This window comes from Solea solea, chromosome 18, assembly GCF_958295425.1.
Source record: "Solea solea chromosome 18, fSolSol10.1, whole genome shotgun sequence".
NCBI lineage: Eukaryota > Metazoa > Chordata > Actinopteri > Pleuronectiformes > Soleidae > Solea > Solea solea.
The window spans coordinates 8,773,331-8,790,882 of NC_081151.1; the positions used below are offsets into that span (position 1 = coordinate 8,773,331).

The following is a 17,552-nucleotide window of genomic DNA, read 5'->3' on the forward strand; positions in this document are numbered from 1 at the left end:
TGTGGACTATAAAAATGTTTCAGCAAGAATATAATCTTACAAACAAATAATCCCTTCCAGGTCTCAAGACAAAACTTGGCACACGTGTGCAAATAAAAAAGGACGGGGACAGACGCTGGGTCCATTGTGCTACTTGAGCAAGGCGGGGAAGAGAGAGGAGAGCTGAACGGGCTAAAGGAGCGAGGTTTTAGTCACGAGTGAGCGGCAGAATCGTGCACAGAGGCTTTTATGAGGTACTTACTTCCCCCTCTGCAGCCCTAAATGCTATAGATCACGTACATCAGCCCTGCTACTGTGCGTACTACCACTCTGCTCGCCAAAGTCGTCCACATCATCATTCACTGGAAGAATAAAATACTATTAAGAGGCAGCGAGGATGAAAGGCACTGTAGATGTTTGGATAAGATTCATTTCTAGTCACTTGACTCTGCTATACGTTTGTATGTCTTTATCAGCCAGTCAGTAGCACCAGCTCTCCCATCCATCCATCCACAGTGAACATGTGTTCTACACAATATAAAGTGTAAATTACTTCTAAATAAGCATATTTTTTCTTGTATATTCTTGATTGTGGCAAAAGTAGGAACACGTGTATATTATAAGATGAATTATCTGGGATTCTTATCTTGGTTGGTGAAGTGTTTTTTCTTTTTATTTTAACCAATTTCTGTTGACAAATCAACCAAATGTCAATGACGGTCCCTTAAAAGGAAACTCTTACACAAGAGTTGTGTAAATGGTTCCATGACATCCTCGTCAGGAGAAGCTTTGTGAATCCCATTCCCATTATCTTTTTAATAATGGGAATGGGATATTCCAGCAGGATTAGGGCTAAAATAACTTTACCAACTTTAAGGGAACATTTAAATGAAAAATACATGGGAAGTGGACATTAGTATTACATAGAAATGTACTTTCACTTTTTGTTTGTATTACTGTATGTGAATTACTGCGTGTTTTTACACGTTGCTTAAGTTTCATCAACCAACCTTGAGACTAGAGATGGAAATTAGCCAATGGTTACAACCTGGCACATTTCCATGTGAATGTTAATTATGTACTGACTGCACTCATCGCGGCATGTACTTGGTCATATAAGCTGTACAAGGTCATGCAGTTTTTAAATTAAATATTATTTGAAAATGTATTACAATTACAGAGATTTAGCAATAATGTATTCATTGTTTCAAGGTTTTTTTTGCTGCATGGATCTTTTGCTTACGTCTCCAACACAGACCATGTTCAAACTACACCACACGAGGGCAGTCTTTACCTTTTCCACAACAGCGTATGACACACTTATCAACAAAAGACAAAGAGGGAGAGAGACTGTGCAGATATTGTCTGAGGTTAAGAGGTACCTCAGCCGTAGCAATGTATTATTTGTATTGTAGCATGCATATGCTGGACATACCTAACACTGGTGAAACAAGACTAGTAAATAATATTTAAATATGTAATTAAATTTAAAAAAATTCAAAAACAGGTCAAATTACAATTACTGCGGTTTTCAGTCCCATGAAACTGTATTTCATTCACTTGTGACTTATTTTTCTTAAGGAAAATCAATGTGAGTACAAGAAATAAAAAAGACAATAAAGGATGAAGAGAACCCCACAGTAATTGATCCCCGCTGACTGCATCGTTTGATGGATAAAAAGGACACGCCATAGTATAAACTCATTTTCATATGATTTTATTAAAACAATAAACATCCAAAGTGTTAAAGAGGAGGAATAAAACCACACTTAAAAGTTAGGCAACTGGAACGTTTCATTGTGTACCCGACATTGCTCTGCGAGATAAGGTTGTCAGTGTATCACAACATCATGAATTAGAAAATTCAAAATATAAAAAAGAACCAAACACATGTTGACTGTGAGGGTGATATCTTGCCACTGAGGAAGCCAAAAGATGCCAGCACAGAAACAAACTACTGCACACTGCTGCTGCTGCTAGTTGAGACAGTCTGTCTTTTATCTACCAGTTAACATATCATGAATATGATCATTATGATAATCCAAATTATACAAAGAGCACAAAAGGATGACAACTAATTGTTTAAAGTTGAAATACAGCAAGGAGTAATTTCAAAACAATATGCCTTTCTATGGGACATATTAGCTCTACAGACACTGAGATAATAGTATTACAAGAATTACATGTTTTGCTTTTTTTACAATGCAGAAGCTGCTTTACTGTATTTGTCCCCTTTAATTTAAGATTATTGGAATGAAAGAAAGCTCCAGCTAAATACAAGTTCAAGTACACTTCATTAAATGTTGGCAACTGTATTCCGTGTTGCTTTGGTTGTTTTTGGATGGCAGACAAGTCTAACATACAGTCAATCACTGTTATGTCAGCCGAACATCTCTACTCAGTCTTACTTAGAGTTTGTTTTTTTGTTTTTTTACTAATACTGTTCTGATATCATTTGAAATCATGGACAGAACCAAAGAGTGTAAGGTCCCACAATCCAGTGAGACAAGACGGGATTGAACTGAAAATTAATACTTCGGGATTTACCAACACAGATACGTCACTCTGTGTTACTAAGCCTTTTTTTTTGTAACAATCTAAACATTAGATGGGTTATAATCTGGTATCTACTGTATGCATCCTAAAGTGTATCTATGATACCCATGAGAGGGTCTGTCACACTCATAAATTTGACTGCATAATCCATGCAGTATTCATAAATAACTCTTCATAATTGATCATCATCAATGAGTCTGAGAGATTGCTGATAAGGACCTGTCAGCATTAGCTTCTGAGCACATGAACAATGGGGGGGGGGTGTTTTGTTTTGAGTAATAGCCCGAGCTGAGGCTCTTACCTTTTCTGTCAAAACCAAAGCATTAAACATTCTGTTGGTGGTCTGAGGTCGTCATACACCTCTCTCACTCCCACACTGCTCGGCGCATCATCACCAGACGGTGCACCAGAATACAATACACCAAACATTAACATGTTAACATTGTTAACAAATAGTAATGATGTGATTTTTTTTTTTAAAAGAATAACATCCGGGAATCCTTCTTCTGTACAGCGAGTGGCAATTGGTAAACCCCCCAGCCTAGTTGGATTTGGCAGTGGTTTAACACTTGTGCTTCATGGCAAGCTGTAGAAAAATGAGGGTGGGGAGTTGAGGGATAACACCGTGAGTGATTCAAGAGGAGCGCGTGAGCTGACTTTTATATTACTCCATTAGCAAAATTCGACAAACAGTGAGTTTTTAATCAAATGCAGGAGTACTGATTATTTTCCAACTCATTTTACACAAATGAGAAAAAGATGCAAGTAAAGTTTTATTACTCAAGTGCCGGAAAGTATGGAGGGGTCCTGAAGTTTTCTACATACAGGTACTGACAAGAATATCTCAATAACAAGGATCCTAATGGGCTTAGCTGGAGAATTGTCATCAAATCTAGCAGAGCTCCATGGTTAAGGACGACACAAACACACACAAGCTTGGTATGAGGTATGTAGTACGAGAAGAGTTGAATTCTACAGAGTGAACACATGGGGGCAGCAGAGCAGCATGCAGAAATGAGTCGTGTTAATCAAACTGAGCAGCACAGCTGAATCACCAGCCGTCATGCAGTGAAGCACAAAAAATAACGTTTAAAAGTAAAAAAAGGAAAAAAAAAGAGCCAAGGTGACCTTCTCACAGTACTGCAGATACAAATGGCCATTTCATATGCTGCCGTATGTGCAGATGTCCACTTCAAAACATGCAAATCACTTGAATAGTTCACAGTAGATCCTTTCAATCCAACTGCAAAGTCATTCTCAGACCAAAACACAACAGAGCAGGCCATAGAGTTAATCTAACCAGAATCATTTCTTTGTCCCACCTTTAACAGAGGGGGCTTCAAACACGCCACACACTTACGGGTTTTGATAATGTACAAGATGAAAGATGAGTTATAGAGGAAATATAAAAGATAACGGCAGCAAACGAAATGAGAAACGCAGACAAATGAGTGATTCTTCATGGGGGCTCTGCAGTCATTTTCTCATGAAACCGCCATAGCCGAGACTTGTTTCTCTGCTTAGAACAGTTTTTGTAATTCATCACAGTGGGGAAGCTCATCTGTGAACAGTTAGAGGGAGCAGTGCGAGGCTCGTCAAATGTCTTTCAATTATCACACCATTACTGGCGTGGCATTATACATCATTCAAAACAGTAATTTCAGTGGGTTGTGAATGGCTTCACCATCAGAGTCGGTGACACTCCACTGATGTTGGCATGTGTCTAACTGCCAAGGCTAAGCCCTCGCTACTAAACAAGCAGAGTATGAATTTTAAAAAAGGCAGCTATGATGGTCACACTCAGGTTTGCAAGCAACGCATTTATAATTATTTGGTGTTAAATTAAAACAATCATGCTTCCCAAATTACAATCAATCAACCACATGCTATTAGTTTCGCTGACAACCATGAGATCTGGATTAAATGGAAGATAGAGAAAACGCCCTATAAAGAACTACAAAAGAAGAAATAAATTATTATGTTCCCACAACAAAGAGAACCACTACTGAGACGTTGGAGTTGCAATGAAGTAACTAAAGCTTTACAGCTTTGATGTCTTTGTCAAAATGATGATTTAATATTCTGTAAGACATGGGGTTGGACTGAGGCACAATTGTAATGAAACACAGTTAGTAAACCTACCTGAGGGTATGTATTGCAGTGCATCTTTGCTCGCATTATTGCCTCACCTTTTGTGCAGTGACGGAAAACTGTTCGGCGCTGTTCATCATGTCCGCAGTCCTCTCCTCGGCGCGACCTAATCGCTCGCCGCGCTCATTCAGAGCCTGGCTGGCCTTCTGTACAGCACTTGTCACACTGTCTGCAGCCGAGTGTAGTATACTGTTACCTGCAGATAATGATGGGAGTCAGAGAAGCAGAGAAGACACGTGAAGAACCAGAGGAGAGAAAAGGGGGAAACAAAGGGGAAAGACATTGTTATTCCATTGGCGACTAAATTAACCTGTGACATAAGATGTGGAGTCCAATCAGTGACCACGAGTGTCCTTGTTAACGGTGGACAACCAAAACATGAAAAAAGTAAATGGCTTTCCATCCGCGGCAACGGGTGAAGGTGGATAATGAGTTTTCCTCAAAGTTGATTTTCTTCAAGGAAAGAGCAAGTGAAATTAACCTTTTCAAACTTAAAAGAACTGCAACACCAAAAGTCGAAAATATGTCATTCCCGTTGACATTCAGCACTGCTTTAGTGCCAGTTCTGTGATTAGCCCCCTCTTTTCAACTCTTTCCCAACTATAGTGTCATAAGGAGAGAATATGTGCTCGCCTTAATCACAGGCAGCACAAGAAAAGAAACGGCAGGGACTGTAAGCACACGTCTTCAGATGGCTGCGGGTGTTTCTTCTGACAAGCCATTAATCTAGCACACGTCGGAAGGGCTGCTGATATGCACTATGCTCTAGACTAGAGACGGCGATCTTCCTACTCCTTTTTGTTCATTGGCAATAAAGTGACATTGTTGTAGAGGAGCACAATCAGTCATTGATGTACAGTAGATATAATGTATCTGCGGGCGATATCCTGCCAGTGTGGGGAAATATCTGTATCGTTGTTAAGGTTGTGACCGACACTGATGGTAACTTCTACCTGATTCTTCTGAAAGTGTAATTCCCGTCAGTGGCAGGGGCGAGGACAAGTCATTTCAATAACAACAATACAGCTGAGTCATATGGTTCGGAAATGTGACTTAGTCGAATACTGGGTAATGAATTTTGCATGTGATAACCACCCCGCACCACCCATGAAGGGGTTGAACATGGCTCATTAAAAATACTATAATTGCACAGACTGGAAACTAAGTGATAAGGTAAGATAGGTGTGAGTCTATATTCTCAGATATGCAGTAACTGAGTTAGAGGAGAAGGAACAGAGAGCAAAGCTTGAAGGTGCAGACTGTATTAAGACCTGACAAGTCTGAGACCGTCTTTTCCCACAGGAAACTACAATACAGTGAGAGCACGCCCCAAGGCATCTGCACACGTAACCTGACTGACAGACAATTGGCAGAGCTTCGGTGCCGTGAGTCTAAACAGCACCAACAAAGACAGAAGGTGAGGCCAGCTGGTTTTCCCCCCAGAAAGAACCTGCCTTCATAAATTTAAAGCAATTTATGTAGAGACAACAAACATACCACAGAAACTCAGATGGACGCATCGCTATTTATACCCACACACATGGCTTGTGTACATCAGCCAATTCACCAGAGGTTACAGTAAATGAGCCGCAGGACATATGAGCCCAGAGCATATTGCACATGACAAACAGTGAACTAAGCCTCACCTTTTGAGATTTATTTTGATTTTTACTCTAAGTTGAAATCAAAAGGCCATGGAGGAACTGTATGACTGTAATGTTTTTTCATCTTTGAACTGTGGCACCATTCGCAACTTATGTAAACTTAACACCACTTTACAGAGACTAAAACCAATTCCTAATCTGCTTCTGTCTGAGAGAGAGAAAAAAAAACCACATTCAATGGCTTCACTAGAAAGTATAAGACCTTTTCACCTTTAGACAGATTCCTCTTACCCTGGGAGTAAAACTCCCTATCATCCTTAAATGAACTGCAACCCTCACAGCCTCCACACACCATTCACTCAGAGCACATGTGCACGTCGCTCTTCATTGCCAGAGTTTAGTGGGAGAAGCAGCAGCGTGGGCTCCACCAGTGGAGAATTTATTTACAGGAAAGGCGAGGTGGAGACATTCTGGAGAGCTTATGATGGGCCTCTGTATGAAGAGCTGAATGAAAATGTGTAGGAGGAGTAGTTTATATTGACATTGCTCCGATTCAAACTCTGAGCTTTAGTGTCTCTCAACTTAAAGTGGGGGCTATAACAATTCTTTTATGTCACTCAGAGGGTTGACTGGTATCAATTCAGTCTGCTTTTTTAATGAAATGTTTTCCTGTCAGCCCCCTGATGTTGCATTGGTGAATATGAGAGAAGAACTTTTTTGTTAGGATTTTAATCAACTCAATTGAGTCAATTGAGAACAGAAAATACAGTACAAAGATGAACCTAGTGCATCCACGACACACCTCGCTCAAAAATGCAAGGAATTTTGTTACCAATACCCTGTGATATCATCACAATAAGCCAGGATTTCTTCAACAATAGAGCATGACCAAAAAGGGAAGTCGTTTTCCAGCAACAAAATGTTCTAGAAACTCAGGATCAACCGCTTATTTTCCAGTTAAACGTCTAAATGATACCATGGTGCTATGAAAATAAGCTTATCGAGGTGTTGAGTCATTTTTAGTGTCAAAGCAGACAGGTCTGATTGTTTACTGGTTAATTTTAAACATCTAAAGACAAAGATTCCCATTCAAATAAAACATGTTACAATGACTTTTATAGTCCCACTAACTCCATGTATCATCATATCAGTATGAAAGGATTATGATTCTGCTTTGTGGTGTGTGGGTGTTTTTTTATACTTATGTGCACTTCAAGAAGTTCAAAATCCAAAATGATTCTTATTACCTAAAGTTTAACAGAGGGCTTCAAGGTTGTTATTCACTCAAAACAAAATGCAATATCCTTAAGTGATACCAATCCTATTCATACAGATCCTACAGTCTTCTGACTCTACATTACATACACTGTAATTGCTGGTATGGTCAGCCCAGACTTTCTTTTCCCAGTGTCTGTTCTCATCACTTAGTTACTGTAGATTTATGTGCTGCCAGTCCAGAGACGGGACACAAAATTGTAAGGAAACTATACAAATTCAATATATCCATACACATCCAATTTATTATATAGTCCAAAACGTATTAAGGGTATACACATGCTATTGTGCGGGGGTTGTTTTTTCATTTTTCATCAAAAAAGCACATTTGTAATAAATACAAACAGCAATTCCCGAAGTAATACCGCTGCAACATATTTCCAGATGGATTGTGTGAAAGTACAAGAGAAAGCAAATGTAATCACATGGGCCTCAAGACACAGCCATGCCTCTCCTGCTGAATAATAAACTCCTGTTGCAGTTTAATTAATGCAAATCTTGACATTGCAGGCAGCAGTAAAATAAAACTATAGCAGAGGGTCAACCAGGCAGGTCATTTCCCCACGGAAATCCTAATACATACCTATTTGTCGTCCTCAGTCTTCATGAAGAAAAGTCATTTTTATTTTAGTTACTCCCCATGCTCTTAATTCCCTCTTACAATAGTCACCCCTAGGCCTATTATAGCTAGTAAATTGCATTCTTTCTTCTCATATAATTAAGATATCCATGCATTTATCTATTTCACTCCGTTGTTGATGTAAAATGTGTGACCCAGTGTTGAGGTTTACATCAAATGATCACCAAATCTTTTAATGTGCGTTACCTCCTGCATGAACCACATGCCTACATCGTAACGCATTTTAGCTGAGTTGCATCTAAATAACACATTAAACCTCTTACTTATCCACTCAATGGAAAGTAAGGACGTCAATCTGCTCCACTGACATTTTCTTGAGGAAAAATAGCATTGGCCTTTTTAAGTCATGCTGGTTAGACGGCTTCAGGAGGGCCCAAAGAGCACTCACTAACAGGGTTAAACAAACAGCATTCATTCCTTGTGTACCAAGCTCACACTGGCAGAAGATAGATGCTGAGTATTCATGAACAGGCTACTTTTGGTGTCTTTTATCGGCAGATATTTCGGCATCACACAATACACAAAAATGTTTCAATCATTACAGCCGATATTAACCCTGAATGCTATTTTTCTACAATCCTGTACCAAAGTAAAGAATGAGGTATAATTGAGGCATCATTGTTGCACAGCATTACTTGGTGACTCTGAGGAAAGAGGACAGTCAACATAACTCACATTTCGTTTTCATGTAAAATACCTTCTAGTGAGTCCTGAACCCTCATCCTGATATTACACTGTTGACTAAAGCTAGGGTGAATGTTAACTAGAGGGGGAAAAAACATGGATCATTTCAAATTAGGGGAACAGGCTTCTTGTTTAAACTTTCTAAAAATCCAACTGCAGAATGACCCAGTCAAATACAATAATAATCACATGTACCTTACATATCCTCCACTTGCTTCCCACGTATGGCAGGATATACAATTAATTATTACTTGAAGATAATAAACCCTTACCTCGTCTGAGTAGATGACCGTGGTGTGCAACAAATTCTTTCCTCATTCTGTTCAAACAGACCTTGCAACGGAAAATGACTGAACCTACAGCTTGGTCTTCTGTGATGAAAACATATTGAAAGTCATAGTCAGCTTTGATTTATTTAAATATAAAGTACTGTAGTTTTGGAATTAGTCAAGAGTGGTTATGATTAATTGAATATGAAATAATGAGTTAATCACTCAAGGGTTTGGTTCTTCATAATGTCATGCAACTATAAAACTGGTTACTGTGTAATTATTTGCCTGTTGAGTATAATGTTTGTTGCACAGTTAATGTTAATAAAATAAAACTATGTTTTTTATGAAAAGAAGTGTAAATGTTAATTGAAGTTTGTGGAGGAGTTTAACCCAAACTAATGAATGAAAATTAATTCTAGAATTTATTGTCTGCCTAATGTTGAGAGCTTAAAATCATCCACTTAGTTTCCTGAATTAAATTTTAATGTTTAATGTACGGCTATCAATATCAATTCCCTTATTTTCAAGTAATTAAATACCTGCATTTACTGCTTTATCAGATATTCAAAAAGAGTCACTTGATGACTGCTGCAAAAGTGATTTAATTGATGCATTACACGGAAAAGAAAGCCACTGTTTTGAATCTTTCTCATTTTTAAATTCTACACTAAGAGGACCACCTCCCATACTGGATATGAGAGGACAGTCAAAGATTAAACTGAGTACTCAGCTAATGGAATCCACAACCAACTCATGATGTTTTAATAACTAACTTTACCAAACAGACCGCAGGAAACCAAAGCCACCGTCAGAGTTCAGTAACTTGGTGCTAAGATGAACTACACAAGAGTTCCTGTGTGACCTCACAGGAGTTGTTGCAGATACGAGTCTCCCACAGTTATGGTCCCACACCTGAGCAGCGTCATGAGTTTTGTTTTGCACTGGTGTGAGACTTAAACTGGAGGGGACAGAGTTGGTGGAAAATTGACCTCCTGACACAAAAAGCATGTCAGACAAGAGTTCATTATCAGATCATCAGGCAGACGGACGTCCAGCACGATGTCAGCAGCTGGATCAATTAATGAAGCCGTGTTTGGCTTTTAAATATGACTGAAACTGTGCCTAACAATCATTCTGTGTAGTTCATACGATGATACAGTAAGTGTGGTTTACTGGAGGCGTGTGGTTGATATGCAAACCTTACTCTCCCATAATCCATCCCACTCTAAAGACCCTTGAGTTCAGTGCTCTATGGGACACAACCACTGCCCCACCTACACACAGAGAGGAAGTAGGAGGAAGGTCAAGGCAAAACAACAGTGGTGAAGAGAACCGGCAGTTTTATCATCAATGGTCAGATGGCGGGTTCCCACACACAGATTTAAGAAAGGAAGTGAGCAAAATTTAATTTGAGACAAAACAACAGTATCTTATACACACAGAACTTGACTTAGTTTCTTTCTCTGGTGCCACAGTTTTTAATAATACTTTCCAAACGCTGAAGCATCAACTCGAAATACTAAAAATGTATCTGAAATTTAAAACAAAATCATTCATAGTGATACAATTTCAAAACGGAAAACTGACAAATTTGACATTTGTTTTCTATTGCTGGTAAATGATACAGAATGTGGTGCAGCAGATACCCTGCAGGATGTTATGAGGTTTCCATAAATATTCCATGAATAATACAACAGGTTGTACGGCGCTCAAAGATGAGGCTTCAGTGTAAACAGATCAATATCTGATCAAAACGTGCAGCATATGCTCCATTTTCTGCCGGGTTGCACTGCAGAGGAGATATCGACCTGCAGCAGTACTCTGATGAAATCTAACATGTTTGGAAATTGAATTAGTTTTGACACGTTTGAGCATGTCTTCATTTACCTGATCAATGTTATTTTCAGAGTTAGTTAATTTCACATGTTTTTCCACTACCTCATGGATTTAAAATCAGTGACAAACACATTGAGGGAGTGTTACAGCTCTTTGATATTATTTTGAAGGGTGGAAACTGAGTCTCACACTTCAGGCACACAGTGAAACGTATTAATGTCACATAAATTAGGGAAGATTGTTACTTAATGTTGTGTTCCTTTGTGCTGTAAAACCAGTTAATCTGAGGCAGATGCTTTGAGTCACATTTTGTTGGACATCCTCGTTGACCTCACTTCAGCAGAGGGCTCAACAGATGCTGTGTATGAGGAATAAGCATGAATTTTCATACGCGTCAGGTGCTGATTGACATCATCCATAAACAGATTCAGACCGGCTTACAGCACACAGTATGACACAGCAGTGAGTGTGCCACAGCACAGCCGCTGTGTTCTGAACACAAATACTAACCGAGAACAGTTGGGAGAGCTTTATAAAACCGTCTTACCCCCCAGCAGTTTGGACTGACAGTTGATGAACTCTGGCTTCCGTGCTGAGCAGTAGCGCTGGCAGGTGTGATGAAGAATCTGGATGAAGGTGCACTTCTCTCCAGCCGAACCAGCAACCCACTGGTCAAAACCATTATCAAACATCAGGTCGAACTCTGGACAGTCCTTGGAGAGAAAAGCAAAGAGTGAAGGTGAGGGTATTTAATTAAGGAAAAGTAATATCTACTCATCAGGTGTTTGTACCTATGGTCACACCACTGACTGACAAAGATTTTAAGTTACATACTTTGTTGGCATCAATGCCGTTGACCTGTCGTAGCTGATCAATTGTCCACTGTGACCTTTTCACAAATGCAGAAGATCCTTGAAATTGCTTCACCTTAGTGAGGGATAAGTGCGATGGTTTCTTATTCGTCACTGTGGAAACAAAAACAATAAAACAGCACATTAAAAAAAGACGCAGCAATTATAATTATTCCAGAATTTGAGATATCTTTGCATCTTCTCCCATGTTTCTGTTACAAAGTCTGTATAAGGATTAACAATTCAGGTCACATGATAAGGAACACGAGAGTCACACAAAAGAAACTAACTTCTTTCTGTGGGTGGCAGAAACAAAGAGAATCATTAACAACACACAATTCATGTTTGGAGCCAATAGCAACAAAGAGCATGATACAATTTCTCATGAGGAGACACAGCCCAACCATAAAAGACAAAGAGAAAAGCTAAACTGAGCAGTAAACACGCTAGTCTTACATGTTTAGTATGCTGGGCATTTCATCTACAAAATACAACTTTATAAACAAAACTGTTTTGTTCCTGTCAAAGTACAACTTGCTGAGTTATTTTATTAAGTCCTGGATTCAGCTCATCAATCACCATGAGAGTGATATATTTATTTCTCTACACTGCTGAATAAGTAACAACTTACACATTCAAGCATTTGATGTATTGGCTTTAAAAAAAAAACAATGACAAGAAAAATGGACATAGTGGCAGCATCAAACTGTCAAATTCATTGTGTTTTTCCTTCAGAATTATTAGGCATTATGGAGTTCAGTTGGTGCATGAACAAGCTGTCCAACAATAAAGATTAATATCTTCTTTTGTATAGGTTGTATGTTGGGCAAATGTCTTTTAAATCAAAAAGGTAAAATAAAGAAACAAATAAAAGTAAGTAAGACACTTAAGTGTGTGTTTATGAATAACTGAGGCAGGGGTGTCAATCTCATTTTAGTTCAGGGGCCACATACAGCACAATTTGATCTTAAGTGGGCCGTTCCCTTTGTTTTACATTCAATGAAGTAGTACAAACAACCTGAGATTTCAACAATATTATGTCCAGGTTTTCTATTCACACATGCATTACAACTTACAGATCACAGTGGATCTACAAAGGCACTGAACCTTTAGCCACAGGTATTTGGAGCGGAAATTATCCTGCAGGTCGGCTTGGACCATCTGGTGGGGCAGTTCTGGCCCACGGGCCGTATGTTTGACACCCCTGAACTAAGGTATTTTAAATTTAACCTCACCATTTTTTCATTAATTCATTAATTGAATTAGCTGGGTCAATAAAAAATATCATGTTTAAGTGAAGCTCAAGGTGACTTTATATTGCTAATGGAGATTTTTTTCTGACAGCACAACATTTACACCCATTTTAATCTGAAAGAGGAAATCCCACAATTATGTAAATGCTTCGATTGCTTATGCAGAACAATCACATCAACTCCAGGATTAAAATGTCAGTGATGTAACACTGGAGAAAAAAGGCCTGAAAACATGTGAAGCACATACCTAGTGCTAACATGGCGAGTAGCATTAACTGCACATGTTAGCTGTAGTGTTTATGCAAGTGAATTGAAAACAACTGCATGTGCAGGGAGCTTAATTGCCAACTTATTGACAACACTGAGGTCTTATTCAAAGTACCAAACACCTTTGACCCTGTAAATTCCATTTCCTATTCAGCTGTTCACTCCCACCTCGTCAGAGTAGCTGCCTTTCATCAAATAAACACAGGCAGTTATGAGAGCTTAATTGAAACCGCAATCAAAGACAAGACTGTGAGAAAAAAAAAAATATATGAAAACGAGAAACTTCAGTTTCTCCGAGAGAAAAATAATTACTGAGAATAAAGTCAGACAGCAACAAAAATGACAGAGGTGAACAGAGGCACAGCAGATGAAAAATAGAATGGATTAAGACTTATTAGAGATGTCGACATGTTAATTTTGTCCAAATAGAATGCTATAATGAAACTTAACACCTCCACTCCTGTATGTGTAATTATAATATGAGCTCAATTCTGATGAGCTTCTCAAGCCATTTTGAAATAATGGGTAAAAAATTAGGTTGCAAAGATGGAGAAGATGTTCTCACTTATTTTTTCATAAACCAAAATTAAAACATGAAACTGTAATATGGCTTATTTAAAAATATCTCACCCTGAACACAAAGCTGAGACATCAAACACCACTTAACACTACGTAATACGTCTAGAAGCAAGGAAAGACCTCAACCACTGAGAGGCTGCCAACGCCATTGTTTCCATGAGGGCTGGCTGTCAGAGGAAGGCCATGCTGAGGTTCCTGTCCTGCTCCTTTCTCATGCTCTGATGGTGACATGCTCTCACATCCTCCAGTGGATCAGTTCTTTGTTGTGCTTGGCTACTCACACGTGCACAGGGTAAAAAAAAATCCTACATGGCCATCACAGATGAAACCTTATCGGGGTAAACTTTCCCTAAAGGAAATATTATCATAGTTGAGGAAGTAAAGAGAGGAATGTCAGCACCATTAGGATTTCTAGTAAAAGCACTAATGACATGAATGAGAAAAGGGCAGATTTTTAATGCATACAATCATATGTGGAAATGTTTAATGACACCGAAGATGCTCTGGAATGTTTGCAAAAATATCTGAACTTGCCACTGACACCAAAAAAAACACATTATGAACGACCACCCACTTGGTACAAATGAAAAAAAATACTTCATACAGTACAACTTAATCCACAATATCAGTATGATAAGCATCAGTATTTTTGAGCTACCTGGGCTCATATATGAAAATCTAGAAGCACAGAATAATAAAAGATCACATCAGATAATGTGTAACGGTGCTAGCAGGGAAGTTATGTGTTGCCCTTGGCATTAGTTGTTCCAACATTCACCAACCAAGCAGAAAGTACAGTTCAGAAAATTGGACACACACTAAAAATCATATTTTGCTTCAGCTGTCCACAATAGCTTAATAAAGTGTTTAAAAAAATAACTCTTTTCTTCATCTCAACCAGTCATTCCCTCTCAGCCAGCAGTAATTTTTTTCCCTTTGATTAGACATGGTTGTCATGGTAACCTTATTAGCATGGTACAAAAGACACCTGTCACACAGCGAGAGCAGACAAAGACAATTCGCATGCGACTAAAATGCAACACCTGGTCACAATTAAGAGGATTTCAATATTTATTTTATTTAGATATGATTAAGATAGTAGAAAATGTTAATGGACAAAGTGCTTGGCCAGAAGAACTGTTGCACTGTAGTTTGTTTGTCTTGGCTGAGGGTCCTTCTCCACTGTAAAAAACAAAAAATAAAAACTGCTCTCAAGGGTTAGAGCATATGTGGTTAAACAAAATAAAGATATAAAGCAAGTGTGAGTATAGGGAGGTTCGTTTGAGGGGAAGACTGAGCACAACGCTTTCATCTCTGGAAAAGAATGTGTATCACACTTTGTGAAAACATTGAACTCGAGCGTCATCATCACACAAGTCATAATACTCGAGACATAAACTTCATAGTTCACAACCCCGTCCCTTGAGGTAACAACAGCCTGAAATGTTCTGCCTGCATATGCATAACGGAGAACTTGAAGCAGTTTTGTTGGCATGAAGGTAAATACCAAAACAGTTTTCCCAACATGTTTACATTTTGCGGATTGTTATTTGAGCTGTCGTCTGAGAGCGTATATAACTCTTTTCTGTGTGAGTCTATGATTACAGGTCTATTTTAATGCTGCTTCCATTCTGTTTGAGCTGGAACACACTGTTATCTTCACAAAGAAGCTGTCACTGGAGTGAACCACACCACCGGCTAGACGAGCAGCAGCACCACAGAACAAGGGCCGCTACAGTCTATTCATAAGTTGAAGGACAAAGTGACTGCTGTACCACGCTTTCAAAGGCTGCCCATGCAGTGGCAAGGCACCAGAAGTAAAATGGAGAGAATATATCATGGTAAAGAACAGCTACAGAATAGACCCAGACACTATTAGCTGAACAACAACATCATGGTTACAGAGGAGCAGTGCACAGCTGCACATCCTCACATGACTATAAACTATTTTAAAGACTGAGTTACAACAAACACTTTGAGTTGGACCGTCGTCCAGTTCACATAAACCTTAAATGTCTAAACATCTTGATTAAATTAAGCTTTTTTTTATTTAATCAGTGAACAGCATTGGCTGACTTCCACTTTCATCGAGATGAAATTGTAGTGATTTGTTTAAAATGACGTATTCCACAGATTTCTGAGAAACATAAAGATCTTTAGACTATGAGCATTAAGAGGAAAAGTGTGTCTATGAGTGTATTTACATTTTAAGCACTGTCTTTCAAAAGGTGTGACTAATAACCTGGAAAAAAACTATGATAAAGGTACTCCTTAGTAGTGAGAATAGGCGATACTGCCGTTAGGAATTTATCAAAAATAAATGAATCATTTAATTAATTAAATTAAATTAAATTAAATTAAATTAAATTAAATTAAATTAAATTAAATTAAATTAAATTAAATTAAATGAATTGTATTTTAGTTCACTTTGAGTACCTGTCTTTATCTTTCAGATTATTATTTTTTTAAATGCCAAGTCCTCTCCTTAATCCGACTTCATTTCCGCAGTAAGTTAAAACATAAATTATTTTAAAATAAAGCTGCCTTTGGCCTCCAGTCACATCTGTTATCCATTCAATTATAACTCTTACCCAAGGACAACAAGTTAAAAGGATTCTGGAGACTCAACGAATCGTGTACATTTGAGTTCAAATCAGAGCAACTGGGTTATTAGATTAAAGAATGTTTCTGAATCAGTCACACTTTTATGGGTTATTGTATAAAACTATTGCATGTATATGTTGTCATATACAGTTTTCTTAATTATCATCATCTCTCTGGTTAGATTGTGTCAGGATCACTTTTGGTTAGGTGATGATTAAAACCTCACATGACAACAATCCAACATGCTACAGATCACTTTGACATTTCTCTTTAAACGAGAGGTTTCAAGTGCAGCTTGTAGAACATTTGAATAATAAGTTTATCAACGGGTAAAACTAGAATTACTGCCTTGTGGTTGTTTTCCTCCACTAACCAGTAAAGCAGCAGTTTACATCCTTGTCTGCTTAGGTTCATTTAATAATTTAATCACAAGTAGTAAGGGCTTTGAGGGAAATTTAATAAAAGGCAGCACGTTGAGGTATTAAGCCTGCAAGGCTGTCAAATGCAGAGGCGTAATTATTGGAGCAGTAATCTGTGGGGGTATGAAAAAGAAAAACAGAATATGAAGAGAAGCTTGACAATAAGATTACAAAAGAGGAGGGGCATTAAAACAGCTGTGGCAAAAAGTGGTTAGGAGTGAGACAGTGGGAATGTGTTGAATTGAAGCTTCAACTTCCTCAGAAGTTATGAAAGATCATCTCACCATCCAAAACGGAGAGCTAGAAACAAGTTCAAGTCCACACACAGAGGATACATTTCCTCTTACAGCAAGTGATGAACCATTCCAGGAACTACAAAGGGCAGAATTCATTTTCACCACGAAAGATGGGCAATCCATCCATCTTAGAACTCTATGAAGAGAAACCAAGGAAAAGCATCCTCGTCCAAAAAACAATCACAAGTTTCACAGAGGGAAGTTGTATTTTTCTTTCTCATCTTGCTGTGCTCCTGTTCACATCAACGCAGGAAAACAAGGTCTCTTTTGATGCCTATACTCTCTC

At 38.4% G+C, this 17,552-nt stretch overlaps 1 protein-coding gene across 2 annotated transcripts in view; it reads right to left on the bottom strand.

Moving 5' to 3' along the window:
- Positions 1-1,680: 1,680 nt before the first annotated feature.
- stxbp6 (syntaxin binding protein 6 (amisyn)) overlaps positions 1,681-17,552 on the bottom strand; it is a 46,238-nt gene continuing 30,366 nt past the window's right edge. The window contains exons 3-7 of one of the 2 annotated variants that reach the window (XM_058615768.1): positions 11,832-11,962; positions 11,545-11,710; positions 9,162-9,260; positions 4,725-4,882; positions 1,681-3,121 (exon numbers count right to left, since the gene is read on the bottom strand). In XM_058615768.1, the coding sequence (XP_058471751.1) occupies positions 3,098-3,121; positions 4,725-4,882; positions 9,162-9,260; positions 11,545-11,710; positions 11,832-11,962 (578 nt within the window). In that variant the 3' untranslated portion in view covers positions 1,681-3,097. The remainder of the gene's footprint in view (positions 3,122-4,724; positions 4,883-9,161; positions 9,261-11,544; positions 11,711-11,831; positions 11,963-17,552) is intronic. The other variant, XM_058615769.1, reaches the window with a different exon arrangement.